General features: G+C 32.0%; 4 protein-coding genes across 5 annotated transcripts; 3 read left to right on the top strand and 1 right to left on the bottom strand.

Annotated features, from left to right (window-relative positions):
* Positions 1-202: 202 nt before the first annotated feature.
* Positions 203-945, top strand: LOC110634107 (U-box domain-containing protein 34-like). Its single transcript, XM_058128425.1, has 2 exons — positions 203-620; positions 665-945. The coding sequence occupies exons 1-2, from the start codon at positions 203-205 to the stop codon at positions 943-945; spliced, it is 699 nt and encodes a 232-aa protein (XP_057984408.1).
* Positions 946-2,266: 1,321 nt separating this feature from the next.
* LOC110634101 (mitochondrial import inner membrane translocase subunit TIM23-2) lies at positions 2,267-3,326 on the top strand. The gene has a single exon (XM_021783006.2). The coding sequence runs from the start codon at positions 2,453-2,455 to the stop codon at positions 3,017-3,019; it is 567 nt and encodes a 188-aa protein (XP_021638698.2). The 5' UTR covers positions 2,267-2,452; the 3' UTR covers positions 3,020-3,326.
* A 1,429-nt stretch (positions 3,327-4,755) lies between these two features.
* Positions 4,756-11,096, bottom strand: LOC110634083 (dihydrolipoyllysine-residue acetyltransferase component 2 of pyruvate dehydrogenase complex, mitochondrial). Its single transcript, XM_021782980.2, has 19 exons — positions 10,907-11,096; positions 10,275-10,365; positions 9,265-9,341; positions 8,956-9,053; positions 8,841-8,881; positions 8,292-8,347; positions 8,142-8,216; positions 7,951-8,043; positions 7,481-7,729; positions 7,304-7,376; positions 7,015-7,121; positions 6,647-6,732; positions 6,486-6,561; positions 6,108-6,175; positions 5,964-6,030; positions 5,778-5,873; positions 5,591-5,693; positions 5,401-5,496; positions 4,756-5,284 (listed from the first exon to the last, which is right to left on the bottom strand). Exons 1-19 carry the CDS (start codon positions 10,943-10,945, stop codon positions 5,214-5,216), a joined length of 1,662 nt encoding a protein of 553 aa, XP_021638672.2. The 5' UTR covers positions 10,946-11,096; the 3' UTR covers positions 4,756-5,213.
* Positions 11,097-17,743: 6,647 nt separating this feature from the next.
* Positions 17,744-26,316, top strand: LOC110634116 (telomere repeat-binding factor 4). Of its 2 annotated transcripts, XM_021783021.2 has the most exons (6): positions 17,746-17,991; positions 19,813-20,003; positions 20,721-20,805; positions 22,037-22,120; positions 25,626-25,902; positions 26,035-26,316. In XM_021783021.2, the coding sequence occupies exons 1-6, from the start codon at positions 17,842-17,844 to the stop codon at positions 26,064-26,066; spliced, it is 819 nt and encodes a 272-aa protein (XP_021638713.2). In that variant the 5' UTR covers positions 17,746-17,841; the 3' UTR covers positions 26,067-26,316. The 2 variants fall into 2 exon arrangements, with proteins under 2 accessions (XP_021638712.2, XP_021638713.2); XM_021783020.2 differs by lacking the exon at positions 26,035-26,316 and having other exon boundaries at positions 17,744-17,991; positions 25,626-26,025.
* The last annotated feature ends 331 nt before the right edge of the window (positions 26,317-26,647 follow it).

Raw genomic sequence — 26,647 nt, 5'->3', positions numbered from 1 at the left:
TATGGGCCTGTTTTTAAAGGCATCCTTAATCACATTAATGTTGCTATTAAGATCTTAAGGCCAGACTCATCACAGGGATAGAAGCAATTTCGACAGGAGGTATTGCATATTCCTTTGTTACATTTACATGTTGCAATTCCAGTAATGAGTTTCACCTTTCTTTCCTGTTGTGTATGCGTGCTTAATTTTCTAGTACTTATCAATGCAGGTTGATATTTTAAGCAGCATGAGACATCCACACATGATTATCCTGCTGGGAGCATGCCCTGAGTATGGATGCCTTGTGCATGAATTCATGGAAAACGGCAGCCTAGAAGATCGTCTCTTTAGGAAATATAAAACTCCTCAAATCCCCTGGAGAGCTCGATTAAGAATAGCTTTTGAAATTGCAACAGCAATTCTTTTTCTTCACAAAACAAAACTAGAACTACTAGTGCATCGTGACCTGAAACCTGCAAACATTCTTTTAGACCATAATTTTGTGAGTAAAATCAGTGATGTGGGTTTGGCCAGGCTTCTTCCATCACCTATAGCAAATAATGTTTCCCACTATCACATGACAGCGGCAGCTGGTACATTTTACCATATTGATCCAGAGTATCAGCAAACAGGAATGTTGGGTGTGAAGTCAGACGTATATTCATTTGGTGTTGTGCTGCTACAGTTGCTTACAGCAAAACCTCCAACGGGCTTTCCTACCATGTTCAGGATGCTATTAACAATGGAACATTCCCAGATATGCTTGACAAATCACTCACAGATTGGCCTGTCAAAGAGGCTTTATCTCTTGCAAAACTAGCAGTGAAGTGTTGTGAGTTGAGGAAAAAAAATAGACCAGATCTTGCTTCTGTTGTTTTGCTAGAGCTGAAGAGGCTAAGAAGTGTTGCCCTGGAAAATGAAGTTGTTGAACATGAGACGATCAATACCACTATGCAGTCCTATTGATTTAATTTCAGAAGCAAGAAGTCGCACAAATGAGGTTAGTTCCCTTTTCAAATAAATGAAACTGCATATGTAGGCTAATTCTATGTGCAAAATCTCCTTGCTATTATTCATAATGTAGCAGACTAGAAGCTCAAACACTACAAAACACATTTGATATTCTGATATAAATAAAGAAACATTCAATTCAATTCCCCTCTGTTCTGTGTATTCGTACTATTTCCTTATTCCATATTGGACTCTGCTTGTGGATAGCAACTTGAGAATTGCAGGTGTTTTGGATATTTTAACTTAGAATTTCTAACTTAAAGAATTTCCAAAACTCTCTTGAAATGCTTTCTTTATATCTCTTTATCATGTGAAATCAGGAACATATGAGAATCAATCCTAACATCGAAATGGAAATTCAACCTAGATCAACATGAAAAACCGATTGCAGCAATATCTCAGGACAATGGGAAGGCGATGGAGACTCAAGAACAGTCCTTGAAAATCCAGCATTGATCATCCACCATCATCACTTGGAGAAAACCAAGTTGGAAAACCAAACCTGCAGAGGCCATTCAGAGCCTGCTGGTCACCATTTGCAATCTGCAGTCCATTGCCTGATCCTCCAATACACAGATGCAAATCTTCTTCCTACTCCCTTTCATTTCCAGTTCGTGAAAACTACTGCAAAATGAACCAGTAACTCGCTGTAGATGCTACTCTTTATGACACATTCTTGAAAGAATATATATATATGCACAATGAAAATTGAAATCTACGAATGATTCAATGTCCAAATCCTTCTGTGAACCTCTCACCACAATGAAAATAAACATGTTATCCTTAATTGCTTAGAATCCACAATTTGAGATGAATAAATTTTATCATATGAGATTACTGTTAAATGATTCATGTGAGACGAAATTCAAGAAAAGTTAAATCATGTATGCAACTGGTTATCATATTAAACAACTCTTAATGGTAACATGATGATGGGCAAATGGATTTAACTTTAAAATTATATATATATATATATATATATATATATATATATATATATATATATATATATATATATATATATATGATGGATCTAATATAAGATAAGTAAAATTTATATATTTATATTTTAAAATTATGATAAATTAAATATAAGTAAGTTTTTTTAAAATTTAAATTTGGTGATATTTATAAACTAAAATTATCATATTTAAGGTTAAAAGGATATTTTTAATGAAAAAAATACAAATATGTCCATTTTTTACTTAAAATTTTGCTTTGGAATATTCATAGAATCAAACACTTGGCAGCTAGACACAATAGCTTCCTCTGATTAAACGAAAAAAAAAAAAAAAAACGGAGAGAGAGAGAGACACACACACGCACAACAGCTTCTTTTTCACCTTGGCTTCGGCTTCGCCGTAACTTCGGCTTTTCCCTTCCACCAGACCAAGCGAAAAAAAAACTCTTAAGGCTCTCTGCAACCAGATTCCACCTCTACCTGACCTTAACCCTAACTAAAATGGCTCGCTCTGGTTCAGATCACGAGCCCCACCACACCCGATCCCCACAGGGCCGCCTCTACAACCCTTATCAAGATCTAAACATTCCAATCCAGAACCTCTACCAGCTCCCAACCTCTCCGGAGTTCCTCTTCACCGAAGAATCTCTCCACCAGCGCCGCTCCTGGGGCGAAAATCTTACCTTTTATACTGGTTCTGCATATCTCGCCGCCTCCATCGGCGGTGCTTCAGTTGGGTTGTTCTCCGCCCTCAAATCCTTCGAATCCACCGATACGTTGAAACTGAAGGTGAATAGGATTCTCAACTCTTCCGGCCATTCGGGACGAGTCTGGGGAAACCGGATCGGGGTTGTAGGATTGATATATGCCATGACGGAGAGTGGAGTTGTGGCAGTTACGGATAGGGACGATGTGTGGACCAGCGTGGCTGCGGGGCTTGGGACGGGAGCTGTGTGCCGGGCGGCGAGAGGAGTGAGGTCGGCGGCTGTGGCGGGCGCGTTGGGAGGGTTGGTGGCTGGGGCAGCGGTGGCGGGGAAGCAGACGTTGAAGAGGTATGCGATGATTTAAAATACAGAGAGAAAGAGCTTTGCAAATTGAGTTTAGGTTCTGACTTCTAAATTGTTCTACGATTACCAGTTGTATCTCTTCAAATTTTGATCGTGAAGTTGTTAGCCATATAATGGTATTGATTGTAAGTTTATGAATCATGATGGTTATAAGAATCTTGGAATCAATGAGACTGATGAACATGCTTTGCTAAATGGAAATACCAGATTATCCTGATGAAAAATTTTCAACTTGTAATGATGAATAACATGGTACTTCTAATAATTATTTTGGTGACTGATTATATATTAAACTTTTTTTTTGGTTACATATTCCTTCTGGGATTAAATATAATGGTGGATTTGCATGGGGCAAGCCTTGCATAATGATGATTAGGAGTGGCATTTCACTCATTTGTGATTGAGAAAGCTAATTTCTTTCAGGGAAATGATGTATTGGAATTGTATTGTGTTTTCTATCTCTATTAAAATTTCTGTTCAGGCATATTTCCAATGTTAATGTTTTAGGGGGTCTTGTTTTAGAAATTGTTTGTTCTTCAGTTCTGCTACAACATAGGAAGATATCAGTTACTTGGGAGTTTTACAAGCCCTTGGTGATAAGCTTGTTTTAATTTAGAAATTTATGCTAAGTACGGAGTTGCATCTTTTTTGGGCCAGAATAATTTTGAGATGTTTGCAAAATGACTTTCCTGGAAGAGCATAAATTATACTTTAGTTTCATCTGGCTTGTGAAGAATACATCTCATGTTGAATGATTTGGAGAATACTCTGGGTTTTTGTAGCACCCCTTAACTCGTTTTTATCTAGGGTACTTGATCTAGAAATGAAAAATAATTTATTAGATGGAACTTTCAAATGACTTGTCTTGTTTAGAGAGAAAATATTTTGATTTCTTTTCAATCAAACAAGTTCACTAACTCAATTTTTGTCATGGTATTCCGTTGTCTGCTCAATTCTAGTTTAGCTTGCTGATGCTTCGGTTTTTTGAAATCAATGTAAATGTAAATTAAGAAAGAGGAAAGGCAATGAGGAAGCAACTGGTTTCAACCTTTATGCATCACCTGATACTAATCAAACGTTTGGAGTAATAGCAGTAGCAAGTTTGATAGGCATCTGGTGATGCTATGAACGTAAGATATAGAGGCTTCACAATATTAACCAAAGGAAAGCATGACATCACTGTTTCACGGGCATTCTGTTGAAACAATCATTATCATGGCCTTCATTTTATGATTTTGACTGGATAATCAAGTTTTTACACATTCTGATATGTATCATAGCTCAGGAATTATCTCGATTCATCATATTGAGTTGCTGAATGTTGTGTCCCTTCAATGTGATGGGAATCGTTGTTGGAAAGCATAGTATTCATATGAACCTTATCACTTGATTTTCAAGCAGTCCTTTAAATTCATGACAGCTATGAATGATGTAATAATTTCCTATGTTAAAAAATATAAGGTATAGAGGCTGGTATGGGCCAATGAGGTCCCAAGTCTCAAGTTCAAATCCTACTAGCATGGGGTTCATCGTATTTTTGTATTATTTGGATATTATTTGGACTTTTGTTTGTGTATATTTTGCTTCACAAATTTATTTTATTTTGCAAATATATTTGGCTTGTGCTTTCAACACATGACTATGATGTATTTTATACAACAATAACTAAATAAATAAAGATATCTCTTTTATTTTTTTAAAAAGCTCAAAATAGTTTGGTTAGCGGCTACCAAATGATAAGGAAGAAAATCGAATCAAACATTCCTAATAATCATCAAATCCAAGTCCAAAGGATCGTAGCCAACCCATGTGATATGAGGGCTAAAATGGACTTCCTGCATTTACAATCAAACGGTAAGACATAGGATTACAATTATACACTAGGTGACCATCCAGTAAATCAAGCTTTAAACAAAGAATTATCATTTTTATTATCACCGTAGATGGTGGGATGATCACGAGCAAAAAAAGGCATAACCCTCGTAAATTTGTGTCATCAAACTCTGCAAACGCAAAATTGACTGAGTTTGCGTTTTAGCGCCTCAAAAGAACCCAACACTTTTATTCTACTCAACCACTGTTTCCTATCTAATGACTGATGGCGAGGGAAAAAAAAACAACCGCGGCTCAATGTTAATAATGGCAACTGCAAGGAAAGGTATACTGAGAAACGACTGAAACAGCTACTGATTGATTTACAGCAACATTGATTCAGGATTCTCAATGTAGCCCTTGAACGCTTTTAGCCATTCAGCACCAACTGCACCTGAAGATAACAAGTGTAATCAACAGTGTTATTTCTCCCAAATATGGATACTAGATGAAGCTAGACACTGGACATGGTTAAGCTCATAGAAGAAAGATGTCATTCGAGCTACATACCATCTATGACACGATGATCACAACTTAGGGTTACTGACATGAAGGAAGCAAACTTAAATTCATCAGGACCCAAACCAGGAATAACCCTCTTCTCAGCTGCTCAAGAATAAGGTGAAATAATTGCAAAGATGAGAATGAATTGGAAGAAGAAGATAACTTTGATTCAAAGGAGTAATTAAGTTCATCTTACCAGAGCCAACCGCAAGAATGCCTGATTGAGGAGGATTGACGATGGCACAGAATTGCTTGATGCCAAAAGGCCCTCCCAAATTTGACACAGTAAATGTGCCTCCCTGCAAAGAGGAAAACACCAATAATATAATTTCATTTAAGATGATTATCCAGAAAGCCAGCTGGCACAGAGGTATAATTCTAACCTCATAATCTTCTGGTTTCAAGCTATTCTCTTTGGCTTTCTGCGCCAAAAACTTGACCTCCTCAGCAATTTTAGACAAACCTTTCTTGTCTGCATCCTGCAAATTTTACACCATAAAATCAAGTTGCAAAAACTAGGATTAGAAAAAAGCATGAACTAATAGTATTGAATTTAGACAACTGCTCACCCTAACAACCGGAACATATAGTCCATTATCTGTCTGTACTGCTACATTAATATTCACATTATTATACCTGCATTCAAGTCAAGAGAAGGAACGTCATGTTACATGTTATACAAATTCTCCTAATGTCTATCAATGTGTACTTACTGGCGAATATAGTTATCAGTCCATGAACTGTTGCCTTGCGGAACTTTTTTAAGAGCCAAAGCAGCAGCCTGTAGTTACAGCAACATTGAAATCACTCCAGAGAGAAGAAAAAAAATTAAAATAATAATAATAATAAAAGCTAGATCCAAGATGTCATCATAGTGACTGTTCATATGGGTGAAAACAACTGTGATTATTTTTCACAGACAATCCATAGGTTTCCTATATATAGTGATTTTAAGTCTGCTATAAATAAATCAAACAAATAAAGAGCTTCTAAATTTTAATAGCTTATGAGAATCTCTTGATCATTGTCTATCTCTGATATTTCATGCATTAAAATATTTCCCCAAATTCCAAGTAATAAATGCTGTATACCTTGATTACAAGATCATTTACAGATATCCGCTTCCCACCTGAGGCCTCTTGTAATGAATTTAGTTTGCTCCGCAAACTGCATCCAAAAAGAACAGTTTGAATGATAACGTGTATAAAAAAAGGGGACTGCACTAAAAAAGAGGGCAGAAACTAATACTTACTCCATAAGTTTGTCAACACATGTATCTACTGTTAAATAATAATGAGGGATTGTTTGCTTTGATAATAATAAGCGTGAAGCTGTAACCTGTCAATATCATACCACATCCTTGCTTCAGAACAACAAAGAGACTATTTATACAATAAGAAAAATTATCCGCGCAAGTACAACAATGACCATGGAGATGGCATCAGTTCCATGATTAGCAATGATATCATATTCATAGTTTGGATTTTAAGGTTTTGTTGATTGAAGAAATTTATTAGCATATATAGTATATATTTGACCCAAAAACAAGAGATCCATGAACACATCTTCTATCCTAAATTCATTACGTCTATGCTTATTTATAATGTCTGCTAATATTACCTTTCTTATTTGAGAATGAGGAATGTCAACATAATCTAATGCAGCAGGTGTTGTGTCCTTGGCTTTAGGTGCTGTTGCTGAAACTTCGCGCTCCTTCCTACGTGATGCTAAACAATAAAGAAAAGTCTTCAGCATATTCTACTACCATTAGATCAGGTATAAAGATGAAAAAGAAAAACAAGACAAAATTAATGACTCAGGTTACACAGGAAGCTAAATATTTAATTAAATCAAGGTAGAGAAGAATAATTAGCACTGCAATGATGTAAACAAAGTTTAGCCACCATACCCAAGAAATCTTCTATATCAGCCTTTACAATGTGTCCATCAAGACCTGTTCCTTTAATGCTTGAGAGAGGTACCTAAATTTGTGATAAACAAAGTGAAACAACAAAATCAATCAGAATAATCTCAAGATCAATAAGTGCATTTTGTCACTGACCAACAAAGTTATAGTCATACTAACATTGTGATCTTCAGCCAATTTTCTTGCAAGAGGACTAGCAAAAATGCGATCTTCAGAAGGAGTTGCACTGGGTTTGGAAATCTTTGGTTCAGGTGAACTAACTTTTTCCTCAACCACATCCTTCTCGGGTGGGGGAGGTGGAGTAGAAGTAGAGGGCCCTTTATCTGCGGCAGCACCATCTGATGCTGAAGGACTGTAATCCTTGAACTTGGGAATGTCTTCCTCATCTTCAACAGTTATAGCAATTACCTGCATAAGACGACATTAAATTAACATTACAACAAATAAACAACTAATTGAAAATCTATCTGAAAATTGCAGCTCTAGCCCTACACCAAGAGGAAGTCCTTTACTCGACATAAATCCTTCCATTGCATAGTGCCAAGCTTAACCAAAAAAGGAAGAGACAAATAAAAGATAGAAGCATATTTAGGTACATAGTTTTTCCTAATACCAGATAAATATAATACCTCACCAACTTTAATTTCTTTTGATCCGTCCCCCTTTATTATCTTTGCAAGGAAACCTTCTTCCATGCATTCCATCTCAACAGTTGCTTTATCCTTAAAATATCAAATAAGGAGAGATGTCAATGTTCCATGATAAGCAACAGAAATACATCAGAGTTGGAACCTAACAACAATCAGTACAGGGTCCCTACTGTTTCAACTTCACAAAGTACTTCACCAGGTGAAATTTTGTCACCCTCTTTCTTCAACCACCTTGCTATATTACCCTGAAATGTTGAAAATAATAAATTAGCATATCTAGCAAGCAATGATGGTTTTATAAGATACAGAAAGATGCATGCCTCTGTCATTGTGGGTGAGAGAGAAGGCATTCCAATCTCTTGGTGCGGAGGAAGACCTGCAACATATTTTGAACATTCTCCTCAAAAGTCAACAAAGCAAAAATTTTTTATTAATAATATCTTCCACTACTCTCCAATATGAATTTTACATTCTACTCTTCACAGAATCTTTATATAATTATCAAGAACAATTATAAAATAAAAGATGAAAAGACCCATCTCTATTAATATAATAAAGCAAAACCAACTTTGAGGGCAAAAAAAAAATGACAAGATGCTGATCAGACTTCCTAAAGAGAAAAACTGATTCTCAAATGTAAGTCTTTAACAGAAATTTCAACAAAATAGCATGCTAGAATTTTTGCATCATGGCTCATGTTTTATAATTCAAGCTCATGTTAAAAGGTGACAGAGCCACAACATATGGATTTAGTGTTTGAAGGAAATGTTAGAAAAGTGAAAATGTTTCAATGAAACCATGAACAGAATGGACATAATGGGAACTAGAACAATGTAAATACATAATATTTAGGAAAGTATATGCTGTACCAGAATCAGATGAATATCCTCTCCTTGACAATGCCTGTGAACTGACACAGGAAAACAAAAAGGTAATTATAATAATTTTGAGAAGTAAAACAGGAGGGACATTATAAGAAAATACCAAGAAAAATCCTTCAAGAGTCGTGGTCCAGCCAATGGGTTCCCAACTTGCATTATTGTCCTTGAGACATTTTTCCTTGATGCACCAGATGACAATGCCTACAGAACAAGACAGATATCAGTAAACATTTGCCAACTCAGTCTAACTTCAACAAGAACAACAAATTAGGAAAAAAAAAAAAAGAGTAAGAAATAGTTGAACAAGGCAACAAGCCTAAAGGAAATGACTAAAAAGTGCACCAGAAAGGCTCCAATAATTGAAACTTGCAGTCAATATGCTGGTCACTGAAACAAAGCTACCAGAACTTACAGTGCTATTAGCAGCAGTGATTGAAAACCTTTCTTTTCCTGCTGCTACAAAATCATGATGACGAACCTTCCCAATATCTGGAAAATAACAACTTATCAATGGAAATAAAAATTTATGAAACTGAGCCAATAATGTGCGTCAGAGTATCACATATTTCGGTGAGAAGTGAGAACCATGAATGTAAGATGAAATTCAAGCGAGATCCATGAAAAGAATCATCAACAAGAGATAAATTCTGGGATGTTTTAGGTAAATAATCACCCCAACAGATACAAAAGAAAATGCAAATGATATAAATCACCACTAATAAGAAGCAGATGGCTACAGCAAGTTAACATTTTAAATTAACAAATGGAATATAGAACCCAGAAGCAAATGATTCCTAAAGTTTCAAAATTTTAAATTAACTAATGGAATCAGAAAACAAACAAAATACTTTCACATCTGCCACTTATTACCACTCAAATATGTAGAGTGCCCCAGAATTCACAACCTTATAACATCCCATTCAAAGACTTTTCCCTTTACAAGTAAAACAACAAGTACAGCAGCTGCTACTGGACAGCATTTCAATATAGATTTTGGAGACCATCCAGTTATCTCAGGTATGTATTTACATGCATGTTTTGATCATTGAAGGGCATGATGGAAAAGAAATGGCAAATATTACAAAGAAAAAAGCAGGGAGAAAGAAAAGCATGCCAATTTTGGAAGAATGCAAATTTATCAGTGGGAATAAACCTTCAGCAAAATCCAGCTCATGCAAACACACAGATTATTTACATGATTACATCCATCCATTCACTTAGCACCAGAACATTTTGCAAAACTGTCCTGGACGAATGCATGAAAGGCAGGAAAGTAAAGCATGTTCATCATAGATTAGCAAGTGAGGCAACTTCATTTGCTAAATTGGTTCCAAAAATGGCACATGACAGAGACTGCTAAAAACATAGTAATTGAGACTTTACAAGCAAATGAGAAAACTGGCCTTAAGATCAGGTACTTACCATCCTTTTTACTGAAGAAGAAGCGAGTATCGTTTGAAAACCAACGAACCAAACTAACCTCATGCTGAAGCAAGTTGGGAACATTTCTTAACTGTGAAAAGTATGAAAATCACAAAATTAAAATAAAAAAACAAAAGAAGTATAATCTGCCGCTAATTAAATATCATCAACTCAGTTCTTGAATTATGATCCATTCAAAAAAATCGACAGATTTAAACTAAATACTCATACGTAAGCATTATTCTCGAAATGACCCGCTAATCTAAACGTCCAATAAGTCTTCCACTGAGATTTCCAATGCCTAAATACACACCTAACGTTGAAAACAGAAGTTCCACAAGCACAATCAAAACAGAATCATTCAGAGAATATCTACAGAAACACACGTCTGTATTTGCATAAGTTGCATACACACATATGCTGAAACGAAACTGAAAAAAGCTGAAAAACTGTAATTGCCAATGATCCATTAATCTAATAAGCCTGAAAAAATGATCTAAGGAAAGGGACATCCAATGAAAGCAATCATAAACTAGAGATATACCCATCAAGAAAAAATCGAAAAGAGAATAAACCGAGAACGCAAATTTGAAATAGAAAGCGGTTGAAAATGAACTGATCCTTTCTATTACCTTCTTCGAGTGATTGATTATATGAGAAGCATAAGCCATGATTCGTATCTTCAATGAAATTGTTCAACAAACAAACAAAACCCCAAAAAACAGAAATTGAAGAAAACCGATGGGAAAGTGAAAAAAAATGAAAAGAACGAGAATGAAGATGCAAAGCCAATATATATTTTGTTTATTTAAGAGAATAAAAAAAATAATTTTTTTATTTTTTGCAAAGAGTAAAGACCCAAAAAATCAAATCTCACCAGATTTTAGTTTCCATAAAGTATTTGCTCAGCTACAGTTGCTTTCTGTATGAACAAATGTGGAACGTTGGATAACGATGCTATTAGGATGCACCGTCGAAATGTTGTAGGTAGGGAATGATGGGCGGTTGGATTGAGTTTAGTCGAGGGAGATGAATGGAAGGTGGTGTAGGGGATTGTGGGGACCAATAAGCAATATGGTGAGAAATTGGGCTGGGCTCGTTAGGCGGCCACATGCAACACATTTAAGGATATGACTAGGTAGGCAATGAATTCAATTTGCATCTGCCTTTGTTGTTTTCCATCTTTTGAGCATTTGTACCTTTCAAAAGATACTCTCACTATAATTATTTCAAAATTGATGGGTCAAATTGTAAATAACTATAAAATATGATGATTAAATTGTAAATAACTGTAAATATTAACGATCAAAATAAATAAAAGGATTTAAGCATCTAACGGAAATAAAATTCTGAAACTAAATTATTTATTTTTTAAAATATAAAAATTTATTAATAACTATAAAATTTAAGAAGTAAATAATAAATTACCATTTTTTAATTTTTAATATAATTTTTTTATACATTTAAAATGAAAAAGCTTAAATTTGATTTGTCATATTAGTTAGAAATTGAATATATTTTTAAAATAAATATATTTATAAAATAAAAGTTAAAGTGAGGAGTTAGATTCATAAGATAAAACTAAATTTATAAATAAGAATACATTTAATTATAAGACATTGACTAAAAAACATTTTTATCTTTTATATATATTTAAATATTTTATTACTTATATGATTTAAATAAAAAATTAAAAATATTTAAAATTAAATTATTTTTAAAAAATTAATAATTTTATTAAAATATAAAAATAAGTATATATATAATATAAATACATATTATTAATTTAATATTATAATTAAATAATAAAAATATTTTTAATTTTTTATTAAATAATTTTTATAAAAAATATTAATCTGCTGCCCCACCCGCTCCTTGAGTGCCCACAGGCTCAAAGTCAAGGCATCAGCTTAGCTTGTCGATGACGATGATGAGTTAAAGGGAAGGCTAATGTTCGCAGCTGCCGTCGAGGGTAATATACATGCAAGCAAATAAATTAAATTCATGATTTTTTTTTCTTTAATTCAAATATAAAATTTTATAAAAATTTAATTTAATTAATTTTTTAACTATTTATCATATTTAAAATTAAAGTATTCAATTATTTTTAATTTAAAAAATTTTTATTTAAAAAAAAATAAAATTAATTTATATAAAAATTCTTTTTTTATAAATTTTTTATTTCAAATTCACCAATCATTTTAAATTTAAGAACTATTTGAGTTATTTACAGAGTCGCACTGCAAAAAAAATATATTAAATTTGGAAATAATTTTATGAATTATAAATAATTATTTAAAATATTTTGAAGAGAAAAATAATTTTAATTATTTAATTTTAATTTAAAATTAAAATTGATTTAAAATTTAAATTTTACTACAAAATTAATTTTAATTAAATATTTAATTTTACAAATTATTTTATATATATATATATAAGCATGAAAGTTTTCACTTGGTATGCCATGTAGAGGAGAACTTGCCATGTGGACATAAATTCTCTTAGTTTTACCATATGTCATTTATTATATAAAAATTATTATATTTTATAATTATAGTAATTATTACATTTTATATTAAGCATTTAATTTTATTTTTTATTTAATTTTTTAATTTTATTTTGAATATTTTTATTATTATCATTATTAATATAATTTTCATGGCTAATTAAATAAAAATATTATATATTTTTTAATAATTTTATAAATTTTTTATTTAATAATTCTTAAAATTTTAATTATTTCATTTAATTATAAAAATTTAAAAATTATACATCTTAAAATTAATGAAATAATTTAAAATTATAAAAGTAGTTATTTCATTAAGTTAAATACTTTATCCTCTCTCTTATTTTTATATATTTAATAAATTTTAATTTACTTTAATATTATTTTATTTTTATTTATTTTATTTTAATGCGTAATTAATATAGTCATATTTTCAATTTTATATATATATATATCAAGTAATTTTATTAAAATCTCTAATTTTTATTAATTAATTATACCAATTTTTGAAATTATAATTAAATTATTAATTTCTTAATTATATATATATAGTTTATAAATTATTTAATTATTACACTTTAATACTATAATAACTAGCTATTAGTATTATTATTTAATTATTATAAATAACTAAAAAGTTTAATTTAATTAGAGATAAGAAAAATTATGAATTAATTAGACTAATTTAGTTATTGTACCCAATAAACGCAAATGCTAATCTTATATATTTTCCATTTTCACTTCCTGAGGAAGATGCAATCCAAAGTTTTGTAAAACAATTTTGAAAGGAGATAAAATTTTAAATTTATCATATTTATATTAAGTGGAAATTTTTAATTGAATTAATTAATAATGTTTATTTGTATTTCCTAAACAGTTGTAATATATAATTATTATATAATTTATTTTTCTAAATATAATTCTTAATTAATTTGATGTTCCAAATTTAAATAATGAAAAAAAGAAAACTAATTACTAAATGTAATTACTATTCACTATAGGTTTCCTAATTTTTAAAACGTTAATTCTTAATTTAAAAATGTTAATAGCAGCAAAATGAATACTTATGTTTATTTTAAAAGGAAATCAAATATGTTCAGTGAAATATTTTTAAACAATTTATTATAATAAAATTTAGTATTTAATTACTGATGATTTGTCAACTTAAAATATTTAATTTTAAATTTTAACAAATACTCTCCAATTATTATCATAACTGAAATTTTAATTTTCTTTAAAATATTACACTAAATTAGAACCAAGTATCAAAGGATATTTGAATTTTTTTATAAATTTATGATTAAATTTTCTTTAAATATGTCTAATTATTATCACGACTAAAATTATGGGTCAGACTGGTACTAGGACTTTGGTCAGTATAAAACCCCCGAAACTTGTAGTAAGCCCAACTAATCTCTAACCCATATATGAACCAATATTTTAAGCCAAATTTCAAGAAATTAATTGGACAGAGTCCGACCATAACATGAACCATTTAACGGGAACTCATCCGACTTGTAATCTCAAAATAAAACCATTTAGGGAGCTCAGCTCACCCTTATAATCATCCACATATCAATATAAAATCAAATTTGAGTCCAACTCCCTCATCCAATAAGTCATCCATCCACACATTTACACAAAACATAGATTAATAAGGGTACAATTCCAAAATAATTAATCTTACAGTCCTAAGTTAAATAAAATTGTTTTATACATGTGGAGATGTAGAATTAAAATTTAACAATATAAAATATGGAAATAAAAATTAATGGACTTGCGAGGAAGATGGCAGATTAAACACAGGAATAAGCTCTCCTATAACTTGAAAAAATAAGGCAAATAGGAGTCAGCATTTGACTCATAAAGTAAGATATTGATTTTACATACAATTTCTATATCTACGTAAGTCTAGTGCATCCCTAAGAATGAAGGCAACACCTTCACACAATTCAAACAGGTCAAGTCATAATCATATCAAAAGCAATCTGGAGTACTCACACACCCGTGTGTCACATTCATCTCACACACATATATATAGGAACTGATCCCCTATACAGCTCTTTTAGTTCCAACCTCTGGCAGCGATATCAACTCAAAGTCGGACTTTCTCTTAATATCCAAATGTGGGGGCCAATGAGATCAACTCAAAGCCTTGCCTACCTCGACTTATCCATAATAAAGATCGGGTCTCAGTGAGTCAAGCTCCAGCCGCGTCTACCCGTCTTACCCATATCTATATACACCACAAACACATTAACTCACACACACAGCTCCAGATCGCCACAAAATAACAATCACAGCAATATCATAAAAAACAAATGCAATATAAGGCGTGCCTAATTTTTACTACATACATATATGTATGTATAAGTGATGCATGAGTATGCTTTGAATGTGTTATAATATTGAAATTATAAATAAAATCAATATTTACTGGCTAATTAATCAATAGTCACTACGGCGGCTTTGCAGAAGATGAAGGCTAACTCGGCTCACTTAAACATTATATCAAAAAGTTTATCAATATTTACTTAAAATAAAATTTTAAAGAATTAAGAGACAATAATAAGTTTCGCCGAAAATCCAACAGAGTTTCCCCTATACCTATAACCCACCAAACTCACAAAAATATTAAAATAATATTTCCAAATCTCAAATTCCCACAACCACATTTCATCAACATCATATGACCCATTATGAGCCCTCCAAAATAGTCAATATTTACAAAATTGAAAAATTACATTTTAGTCCCTATAACTAATATTTTATTATAAATCATTCAAACGAGCTTTAAAATTTCTAAAATTTTATATTGCAGTTCTTAACAATATTACAAAGCTAATAAAAAGGAAGTATAATTTTTTAACTTCTCACGAATATTTTATGGATTTTTAATCTAAACCTAGTATTGGATAACTAAAAAAACTTAGGGTTCGAGTTTACCTACACCAATTATGACACTTGTAAAGTATATGGAGTGTCTAAAAATGGTGGGGCAGCCTATAAATTTGACTTGGTTCCAAAGTGATTTCGGTAGCTTATCTGTTCGGCCCGAAATTACAGATCCGGGCGATAGTCGAATTTCCATTAAACAAAAGTACCTACGGAAAGCCCACAACATCAGGGGTTAGAATAAAAATATTTACAAAATTATTTAAGCTCATTTAAAGCTCAAAAAATCACTGCGAAGTTCGTGGGACCTACCAAAATTTTAGTGTTGAAAATTTTTGAAATTTATATTGCGTTAAAGCTCTTATCGTGTAGAACACGCCAGTACTCTCGGAATTCCGGTGGGATTCTCGGTCTGGGAGAAATTTAGCCTAAAAATTGAAATGGGTTAAAAATTTTCAGACAAAAATTGGACAAACTGTTTAATGAAAATTGATATTCTTGGTGTCTATGAGAAGCTCTCGAGGTGTAGATGAGTTTTGGGACAAGATACGGTCCAATGGTGGCCGGATCGGCCGGATTTTGGTAGGGAAGGTAAACGATCAGCGCTGCACGTAAGGGAGCTTCAAGCTGGATTTTTCGGCTTTTGGGACAGCGGCCGGCAGTAGGGGAGGTACCAGGTGGTGTGCCAGTGAGCTCAAGAGGGTGGGGTGGTGGCTGGTGGAGAGAAAACAAGAGAGAGAGAGGGAGAGTGTCGGGGCATAGGGGAAGAAGGGAAAGAAAAATAAAAATGGCCCAGTTCGATTCAATCCGATTTGATTATTTTGGTCATAATTCAAAATATCCAAAATTAAATTTTTACTCAGCATTGGGATAGAAAACGAGGTCCAAAAATTTCAAAAAAATTATAGAAATCTCAAAAAAATTTTTGGAGTTCAATTATATTATTTGCTTTTACCACGTGATATTTAAATTAATTTTTAAAAATCAATGAAATTTATTATCTTAAAAAAATCAAACCAGATTTTTAAAATTCAAAAAAATTTCAAATAAATTTTTATAATATTTAATATAAAAAAATAATACTATTTACATATGAAATAATTATTTAAAAAATAAGGGTGTTACAAATTATTAAAAGTAATGCTCATCTATTAATTTTTATTTTTTTAAATAAGAAAAGGCAACATTAAATTTTTTTTTTTGCATTTCTTAAATAATTATAATATATAATTAATAAATATAATTAGCATATTTTCTAATTTTTAATTTGAAAATGTCAATTGCAATAAAATTAAGACTAATGTTTACTTAAAAAAAATAAATACTTAACAATTTTCTCACTCTCTTTTATTTATTTAATAAATTTTAATTTACTTTAATATTATTTTATTTATATTGTTTTAAAATAATTTAATAATAATAATAATAATAATCTATTATTATTATTATTATTTACAAATAAAAACTTATTGTCATTTAAAAAAAAGCTTATGGCCATTAAAACCAATAATTTAAAAACAATTAAAAACTTATTTAATCAAAATTTATTACTAATATTTTAGAGATTTAATATTTTAAATAGCAATGTGAATTTTTTTTATTAAAAAATTATTATTTTTATTAAAAAATTATTATTTTTTAATTAATAATAATTTAATTACTTAATTAAATCTAATATATATATATATATATATATATATATAAGTATTTCGCTAATTTTATATTAATTAAAACAAATTACATACAAACAACCTCTAAGTAAACCAAACTCATAAAAATAACTTTATAAGTAAATATTTTAAAAAATGACATATTTAATTTAACAATAAAATATTTTAATTATATTTAATATAAATTTGAATTTATATAAAATAAATTATAAATTTTAAATTAAATATTTATATTAAAATAGTATAAAATTAATTAAGATATATATATATATAATTAAAATAATAAGAATATAATTTTAATATAAATATTTAATCGGTAATTATTAAATTTTTATTCATAAAAAAAATATTGATTAGGGAAATGCTGGAGGGAGAAACAGATGTCCCGCCAATCGCCATTGCACAAAACGGACACTGAACATAAATAAAAAAAAAAAAAAGAAAAAAAGAAAAGAGGGTTTGAGAGCGAGAAAGAAAGCAGCGAGCCAGGGATATAATGGGAAAAGAGAAGCAAAAATGGACAGCGGAGGAGGAGGAGGCGCTGCTAAACGGAGTGGCTAAGCACGGCTCTGGCAAGTGGAAGAACATTCTCAAAGATCCCGATTTTGCTCCTTTCCTCACTCAACGCTCTAACATCGACCTTAAGGTTTCTATCTATTTACCATTCTTGCCTTCTTTCTTTTAATTCCTTCTCCCTAAATCACTGCATTGTTTAGGTTTTTAATTTGGCTTTGGAAAATGTTGAATGTATCGCGGGAAATAATATTAAATTTGTTTTTGCGTGAGAATTTGTTGAATTTAGGGATTTACCTGTATTAGACATTGAAACCTTCAAATGTATGCGGCAATAAACCTAGGCTTGTGCACGAATTTACGTAATTGCTATTGTTAATCTCCAAATCACATCTGAATTGAACAATTGCGGATAATGAGTTGCTAATTTGGTTTGATGATTTTGATTATTAGACTACCGTGGTAAAACTAGGATTTAACGTTGCATGTTGGGGAGACTAAACAAAAGTTAAAAGGTGAACGTGAGTGGTTGTGTTGTAACATTGATTTGATTAGTCATTTTGATGTATAAAGTAAGATAATTCATTATACAAGTTCAAATTAAAATGAATTAAATTGTAATTTGTCCAACACTCTCTACAAATTTAACATGTTATCAGAGCCTAGATTGGGTTGTGTGTTTCAGCCGCTCATAAAGCTGTATAATTGGGCTTGTATTGGATTAATACTAACTAATTATCAAATGATAAACATGCTTGAGGGGGGAGTGTTGGGAATTTAAGTCCCATATCCGGGAACAAACAAAAGTTAAAAGGAGAATATAAGTGTGGTTGGGTTGCAACATTGACTTGGCTAGTAATTTTGATGTGTAAAGTAAAGTAATTTGTCAAACGCTCTCTCCAAATTTAACATTGCAAAGTAAAAATTAGGTCATTCTGATAAAAAGCGCTGTTTTCTGAAAGGACTATTCAGCTTAGTAATAACTGAAGAAATTGTTGGTGTTTCACAAGCAGGCAGCAGCTACAGCAATTGGGTAGTGGAAGGTGGCAGTCAGATTGTGTGTGCACTTCCTCTGTGTGTTCTAGGCAGGGGCAAGGGTTTAAATTTGTGGAAAGTTGGATATCTATTTTTGTATTTCAATTTGATGCTGAGGGGGGATGGGAAAAGAGCTGTAGATTTAGTTTTAAATTTTCTATTCTGATTTATGTTTAATTTTCTATTCTATTTAGGACTTAGCTATTTTCTTATTCTATTTTGGATCTTAATGTATTTTCCTATTCTAGCTAGGATTTGTTTCTTCCCATTTCAATTAAGACTTATATTTCTTCCTTTTTTATTAGGATTCCTATTTTGGATGTAATAAACCTTCTACTTTAGTTAGGATTTATATTTTCATAGTTAGTTTAGGAATCTAAACTCTGTATAAACCCCTAGAATTTATGTAATTAAAGTTTAGTTTTCAGTCAATATAATTTATGCAAGATTTATTTTTTCTCTCAACGATTATGTGTGGGTGTGCATTTTGTTAGAGCTTCACGCTGCATCACAATTATAAGTTGAAATTAAAGGGTTTGTTACGTTAATGTGGGTGGAAGGGGTTTCTAATAGGGTCTTAGTCTTAACTGAAATGAATGGACTGAAATCTTTATGTTTACACTTGTTCTAGCATTTGAATTCAGTTCGCATAATTTCAACTTGGAAGCCCTGACAACCCTTCGAATTTCTATTCTCTCTCTATTTTTTTCCTTGTTCTCTTTCAATATATCTTATGACTTTATACCTATTTCTGCTATCAAACTTACTTCAATAATAGTGCTCTTTGATGTTTCTTGCCAGTTGGATTCTTGTAATTTAAGTTACCATAGTCTATTTTTTCTGTACTATTGTTGATATAGCAAAAGTTCAGGGAACCCTGCTTGCTGTTTTGCTGTCTCATCCATACATTTATGTGCAGGACAAATGGCGGAATTTGAGTGTTAGTAATTCTGCACAAGGTTCTAAGGATAAAGCAAGGGCACATAAAATTAAAACTGTAACAGTAACTCCACCCTCCAATGCGCCAAACTCTGCTTCTGCTGATGGATCTGTGGATGCTCTTATGGATGACCTTTCAAACAACGCTGTGGATGGAAAGAATGCCCCAAGGTTGTCAAATTTGTTCTTTCTGGTATCACTCATTTCTATTAACCTATATGGTACATAAATTTTTGTCCATGCATTAATTTTTGTTTAAGTTATCAGAGCATTCAATTACATCTTTGTAATGCTCTTATCATCTAGTGCTTGCTTTGATTGAAAGTTATATTACTTGCTGTTCTGTTGTTTCTTTAGGAATTTATTACCTAGAAAGTAACACTGTTGGAAGTTTGTAATCAAAGTGCAATAATTGATGATATTGTTGGTTGTATGTTTCTGCCTATTTTGTAAAAATCTCTTTTATTCTCTTTTTAATGTAATTTTTACCACACAGTCAATGGTAAAGATAATTATTTCAGATTCCAGATAGGACAGAATTCTCTTTGCATTTTATGGTCGAGCAGGGATTAAAAACTATGGAATTATATGTTGTAGTCATCTGATATTTTTTATTTGCATTTAACTGATACTTTAATATTGTTATTATATCTAATGTTTTATTAAGGTCAAGTCGAAACTTTCCAAATTATTTTATATATTTTGTATTTTTCACTACATTGATGCTTTTTGGGGAACGCTTCTGTACTCCTCTGCTTTTATGGTTATAGTTGCTGATCACATATTTGGAGCCCTTCTTATATATATGAGAATAGTTATAATAAACATTTATTTTCTTCTTTGTTTTTCCTATTTGTGGGTGTTTGATACTATTGTTCTGCCCACCAGGCATGATGCAATGATTTTTGAAGCTCTTTCAACCATAAAAGACACAAATGGATGTGATATCAGTGCTATTGTTCACTTTATTGAGGTAAGATGGATTCCTCTTGTTATCTTCTATGTAGTTTTTGTTGCCAATATGCCTAAGGGCCTATTTAGCATTATTATTGAAACTATTGTTGAGAAAATAACTTTTTTAGATATACTAGTTAGAGAATATTAAAAAATAATTTAAAATTAAATTTGATAAGTTTTAGTCAAAATAATACCAAAATAACAAAACAGTTTTTTTCAAATTGTTTTTTTCAACAGTATATAAAATGGTGCTTTTATTCAGAAAAACAGTTTTAGGCCTCTAAACGCAATACTGAACAAACACTAAGTTATGTTTTACTGTGCTGGAAAACTGTAATCTGGGTAAGAAAACAGAAGCCTATCAAACCTAGAGCTTAAACATCAGAAAGGATATGGGAAATCAATTTGTTTTGATATCTGGCTGCATGAAATGATTTTCGAATCCCTCTATAATTGTTGCTCTTCAAGCTTAAAATGGAATTACTAGATCCTGGATTGGTTTTCCTTATATGTCCTGGTTCTGCTGTCAGAACTTTATAAGTATGATTTTACCATGGGATTGCTAGTGCTATGTTACAATATAGTAAGAATTTGCAGGTCCTATATTTTACCATTATATATGCACTATCATAGCAGGTTGGCAGGGTGGACTTGGGGGAATATAAATGGCAATTATATATGAGACAGCAAAGACAACTAAGATATCCCTTGGCTATTGCATGTTCCTTGTGTAATACGTAGTAGTTGAATGTAGAAACTCACTGCTTTTTTTTTTCTTTTTTCTTTTTTGGAAAAAAAAATTGAAAGAGAGGGCAGGGTTTTAAGATGCCTGACAGCCACTGATTGTCTATTGTGTACATTTCCGCTGGAAGGTAGAGATCAATGGGTGATATAAAATTAAGGAAAAGTGGAATCCAGGTTGTGTAAGTTTTGGACAAGTTTCATCTAATGTGGGTCTAATTGTCCAACTGATGGCTTTTTACTTCAAACAAAAAGCAAAATACAACAGTAGTGCTACCATTGAATTTTGATGTGCTGTTGCTCCCCTACTTCTTCACTTCACCTTATGTGTCCTTGAATGAGCTGCATGTCACAAGGGTATAAATGTAAATATGGGCCAATATTTAATTGTTATGTGGTAGCTTTTGATCTTATTCTTTGAATCTGCCTTGTTTTTTAGTTTTCTGAATTCTCTATTTAATTTCATATGAATTCAGATTATGACCATCTTCTTACATGTGGTGCAGCAAAGGCACGTGGTGCCACAAAATTTTAGAAGGTTATTAAGTTCAAGGTTGAGGAGGCTTGTTTCACAAGGCAAATTGGAAAAGGTAAAAATATTGTTAGGATGCTACAGTGATTTGCGAATGCTTTAATAATCATTGGTTTTCCAACTCTTTAGATGTGCAGTTATAATGTCATGATATTCATTTAAATATGATAACAACTTGCTTCAAGCACAGATTTCATCGCTACACTGTAAACATCAATGTTTCTCTCATACTGAGATTTTGTTTTGTGGTTTTCGATTTGGAGCATACATGTTAAACTCAACTCAACTTAGACTTTATCCTAAAAATTTGGGGTCGGCTATATGGATTCGCTTTTTCCACTCTAAACGATTTTAGGTTAAATCCTCAGAAATGTGTAATGTTTCTAGGTCATGTTGTACTACTCTCCTTTAAGTCAATTTAGGTCTATCTCTTTTTTTCTTTCTATCCTCTAACCTAACCTAATGTGCTCTACTTGTCTAACTGAAGCCTTCGTATGTCTACGCTTCACATGACCAAACCACCTCAATCTCCCTTCTCTCAACTTATCTTCAATTGGCACCACTCCTACCTTTTCTCTGATACTCTCATTACGGATTTTATCTAGTCTAGTATGGCCACTCATCCATCTTAACATTCTCATCTCTGCAACTCTTATCTTAGACGCATACGACTCTTTCAGTGCCCAATACTCACTACCATATAACAGAGCTGGTCGTATGGCTGTACGGTAAAATTTTCTTTTCAACTTATTGGAAATCTTGCGATCACATAAAACTCCCATGGGACGTCTCCACTTCAACCATTCGGTTTTAATCCTATGACTAACATCCTCCTCACATCCCTCATCTACTTGAAGGACTGAGCCGAGATATTTAAAGTGATTACTTTGGGACAGTATCACTCCATTCAAACTAACTCCTTCCCTATCACCAGTTTGGCCTTCAATGAACTTACAATGCATGTGTTCTGTCTTCGTTCTACTTAACTTAAAGCCCTTTGGCTCTAGAGTACTTCTCCAAAACTCTAGCTTTCTATTGACTCCTTCTCATGTCTCATCTATCAGAACAATATTATCCGCAAACATCATGCACCAAGGAATACTCTTTTGTATGTGTTTCGTCAATTTATCTAAAACTAATGTAAAAAGGTAAAGGCTTATGGCTGATCCTTGGTGTAATCCAATTGAGATCGGAAAATCTCGTGTCCCCTCCCACTGTGCACACAATAGTAGTTGCTCCTTCATACATATCTTTCAACACTTGTATGTACCTAATAGATACTCTCTTTTGTTCTAACACATTCCATAAGACATCTCTTGGAACACTATCATAAGCCTTCTCCAAATCAATAGAAACTATGTGTAGATCTTTTTCACATCTCTGTATTTCTCCATCAAGCTTCTAATGAGAAAGATCGCTTCCATAGTTGAACAATCGGGCATGAAACCAAATTGACTGAGAGAGATAGAAGTATCATGACGTAGTCGATGCTCCACAACTCTCTCCTACAACTTCATAGTGTGGCTCATGAGTTTAATTCCCTTATAGTTTGAGCAACTCTGTATGTCTCCCTTATTTTTTAAAATAGGTACTAAAATACTCCTCCTCCATTTATCAGGCATTTTCTGAGTTTAGAATCTTATTAAATAATTTAGTTAACCATGACACTCCCATATCTCTCAAACACTTCCACACTTCAATTGGTATTTCATCAGGTCCACAGGCTTTATCCACTTTCATTCTTTTAAGTGCTTCCTTTACTTCTAAAGATCTAATCCTTTTAGTATAATTCACATTTTTTTTTATTGTTATATAGTTTATATTCACGCTATTACCATTTTGACTATTATTATTACCATTTTGACTATTATTAAAGAGATCGTTAAAATAATTTCCCCATCTTTCTTTAATGTCTCCATCTTTCTTTAATGTCCTCATCTTTCATCAACATTTTTCCTTCTTTATCCTTAATGCACCTAACTTGATTGAGATCTTGACATTTACTTTCTCTCCTCCTTGCTAATCTATAAATATCTTTCTCCCCTTCTTTAGTTTTAAGTTTCTCATTTAACTTTTTAAAGGCCTGTGCTCTTACTTGACTAACTGCCTTTTTTACCTCTTTCTTTGCTATCTTGTACTGTTCATATGCCTTATTATTATCACATTTAGATAATTTCTTATACCATTCCCTTTTTCTCTTCACTGCCTTTTGTACTTCCTCATTCTACCACCATCTCTCTTTTGATGTTGGTCCATGTCCTTTAAACTCTCCAAGTACTTTTCTAGCTACTTCTCTAATCTTTGATGCCATCTGTATCCACATATCATTGGCCTCTATATCCAGTTTTCATACTTCAGACTCAAGAAGCTCATTTTTGAACTGCACTTGCTTTACTCCTTTGAACTCTCACCACTTTGTTCGAGCTACAATATTTCTTCTGACATTGAATTGTTCCTAAACTTGCCATCAAAGACCACTAACCGATGTTGACTTATTAAAGCCTTTCTTGGAATGACCTTGCGATCATTGCATAGAGCTCTATTTGTCTTCCTGGTTAAGAGAAAGTCAATTTGGCTTTTATGTTACCCACTTTTGAAAGTCACTAAATGTGATTCTCTTTTTATAAAGTAGGTATTTGCTAGTATTAGGTCGTATGCCATAGCAAAATCCAGGATGTTTTTTCCCTTCTCATTTCGACCATCAAAACCAAAACTTCCATGAACATTCTCATAACCTTGCCTATCACTTCTTACATGTCCATTCAAATCTCCACCAATGAAAACATTCTCTTCATTCGGCATGCTTTGCATTAAATCATCGATATCTTTCCAAAACATTTGTTTACTCTCACTGTCTAGTCCTATTTGTGAGGCATAAGCACTAACTACATTTATTGTTTCTCTTTCTAGTACTAGCTTTACTAGTACAATTCTATCTCCTACTCTTTTCACAGCTATTATTGTGTCTTTTAATGTCCTGTCTATGATTATGCCCACTCTGTTCTTGTTTCTCTCCTTTTCGGTAAACCACAATTTGTACCCTGAATTACCTACTTACTTTTCTCTCCTACCCATTTAGTCTCCTGAATGCAAGCAATATTTACCCTTCTCTTTTCCAAGGTATCCACAAGCTCCATTAATTTTCCTGTAAGTGATCTAACATTCTAAGTACCAACCCTAATCCTCTTCCTATCCTGTTTCTTCCTAATTGGTCTCCTTCTATGATATTTTCTATTGTTTTCTATGTCTATCTTGTGTTTTGTTACACTATCTGTTCTACTATCTGTCCTATGGACTAACTTCTTTACCCATACCCGTCCATGATGTGAGAACACTTGCTCATTTAACACCACACCGGGGCGCCGGCATTGCGCATCGCTTTCGGTGAACGCCCTACACTCTTACATATTTCTCACTACACCCGGGCTCCGATGTAGCGCGTCGTAAATAGAGGACACCCCAACATTTATATCATTTGAATCCATATCATAAAGTGTGATGAAATTTTTACGTTGTTCCACTATTTGATTGCTTCTTACTTTCTGTATATCATCAACTTGCAGGTCCAAAATTGCTATAGAATCGGGCAAGATGCCTCACTGGGAACAAAAACGCCAACCCCAAAACAAAAGGATGTCAGGCCAAGGCAATCACAAAATTCTAGATTACTTTCTGGCGAGACAGTGGAGGAAGCAGCAATAGCTGCTGCTTACAAAGTTGCTGAAGCAGAAAATAAATCATTTTTGGCTGCTGAAGCGGTTAAGGAGGCAGAAAAAGTATCAAAGATGGCAGAAGACACCGACTCCATGCTCCAGTTAGTGAAAGAGATTTATGAACAATGTAAATGCCTAAAATATTCCTCATCTATTTATACATTGACAAGTTCTATACTTCTATTATTTTGAAAGCTTTTAATAATAATAATAATAATAATAATATTAATAATAATAAACTTTTTGTGAATTTGTACAGGTTCACGAGGTGAAATTGTTCTCTTGGCTTGAGATTGTTCTCGTGGCTTGAGTTATGGAGTGTATAATTAGGAAAAGCAAAATTCTAAGTGGTTTTCAAAATCTGTACATTGCGTGTAGCGATGGCTTTCTCTCGGGTTGCATTAGTAACGGTGTCCATTTTTTTGGTTAGTTAGAAGAAAATTACGGTTGGATTAGGTGAGGTCTTACTCTTAGTTAGATTCGTCAAATGTACAATTAAGAAAAGCAATAATATTATAATATGGATAAATTTCAATAGTTATTCTTAAACTTTAAAGGATTGTAACAGAGTTATTTTAAATTTAAAAATATAATATAAAATTTTTTGGACTTTAAAGATAAATTTTTTACTTTCAATAATTAGTTTATAGGTAATATTTTGGTGTAGATAATTTGGAACAATGATGACGTAGATAGCTCTTTTTCTTCTATGTGATTATATAAAATCAACTATAATTTTCTTTACAAATTAATTATGAAAGAATTTTAGTTATATGAAATAATAAAGTGCTAGATGTATAGTAATTAATTAAAGAGACTTTGCCTCTAAAAATTAACAGTTAACTATGTTACTATTATTGTAGGTTGTTCAC

This window comes from Hevea brasiliensis, chromosome 1, assembly GCF_030052815.1.
Source record: "Hevea brasiliensis isolate MT/VB/25A 57/8 chromosome 1, ASM3005281v1, whole genome shotgun sequence".
NCBI lineage: Eukaryota > Viridiplantae > Streptophyta > Magnoliopsida > Malpighiales > Euphorbiaceae > Hevea > Hevea brasiliensis.
The sequence above is the reverse complement of the archived record's forward strand: the minus strand, read 5'-3'. Positions and strand labels throughout refer to the sequence as shown.

What these genes read in the sequence shown, in the direction of transcription:
- LOC110634116 (XM_021783020.2), top strand. Translation starts at nt 17,842, where the DNA reads ATGGGAAAAGAGAAGCAAAAATGGACAGCGGAGGAGGAGGAGGCGCTG. An exon ending in CTATTGTTCACTTTATTGAG is followed by an intron (nt 20,806 to 22,036) that starts GTAAGATGGATT and finishes CATGTGGTGCAG; the next exon opens with CAAAGGCACGTGGTGCCACA. An exon ending in CACAAGGCAAATTGGAAAAG is followed by an intron (nt 22,121 to 25,625) that starts GTAAAAATATTG and finishes ATCAACTTGCAG; the next exon opens with GTCCAAAATTGCTATAGAAT.
- LOC110634101 (XM_021783006.2), top strand. Translation starts at nt 2,453, where the DNA reads ATGGCTCGCTCTGGTTCAGATCACGAGCCCCACCACACCCGATCCCCA.
- LOC110634107 (XM_058128425.1), top strand. Translation starts at nt 203, where the DNA reads ATGCAGGTTGATATTTTAAGCAGCATGAGACATCCACACATGATTATC. An exon ending in TCAGCAAACAGGAATGTTGG is followed by an intron (nt 621 to 664) that starts GTGTGAAGTCAG and finishes GTGCTGCTACAG; the next exon opens with TTGCTTACAGCAAAACCTCC.
- LOC110634083 (XM_021782980.2), bottom strand. Translation starts at nt 10,945, where the DNA reads ATGGCTTATGCTTCTCATATAATCAATCACTCGAAGAAG. An exon ending in CTTCTTCAGTAAAAAGGATG is followed by an intron (nt 9,342 to 10,274) that starts GTAAGTACCTGA and finishes GTTATTTTCCAG; the next exon opens with ATATTGGGAAGGTTCGTCAT. An exon ending in TATATGTTCCGGTTGTTAGG is followed by an intron (nt 5,874 to 5,963) that starts GTGAGCAGTTGT and finishes TAAAATTTGCAG; the next exon opens with GATGCAGACAAGAAAGGTTT.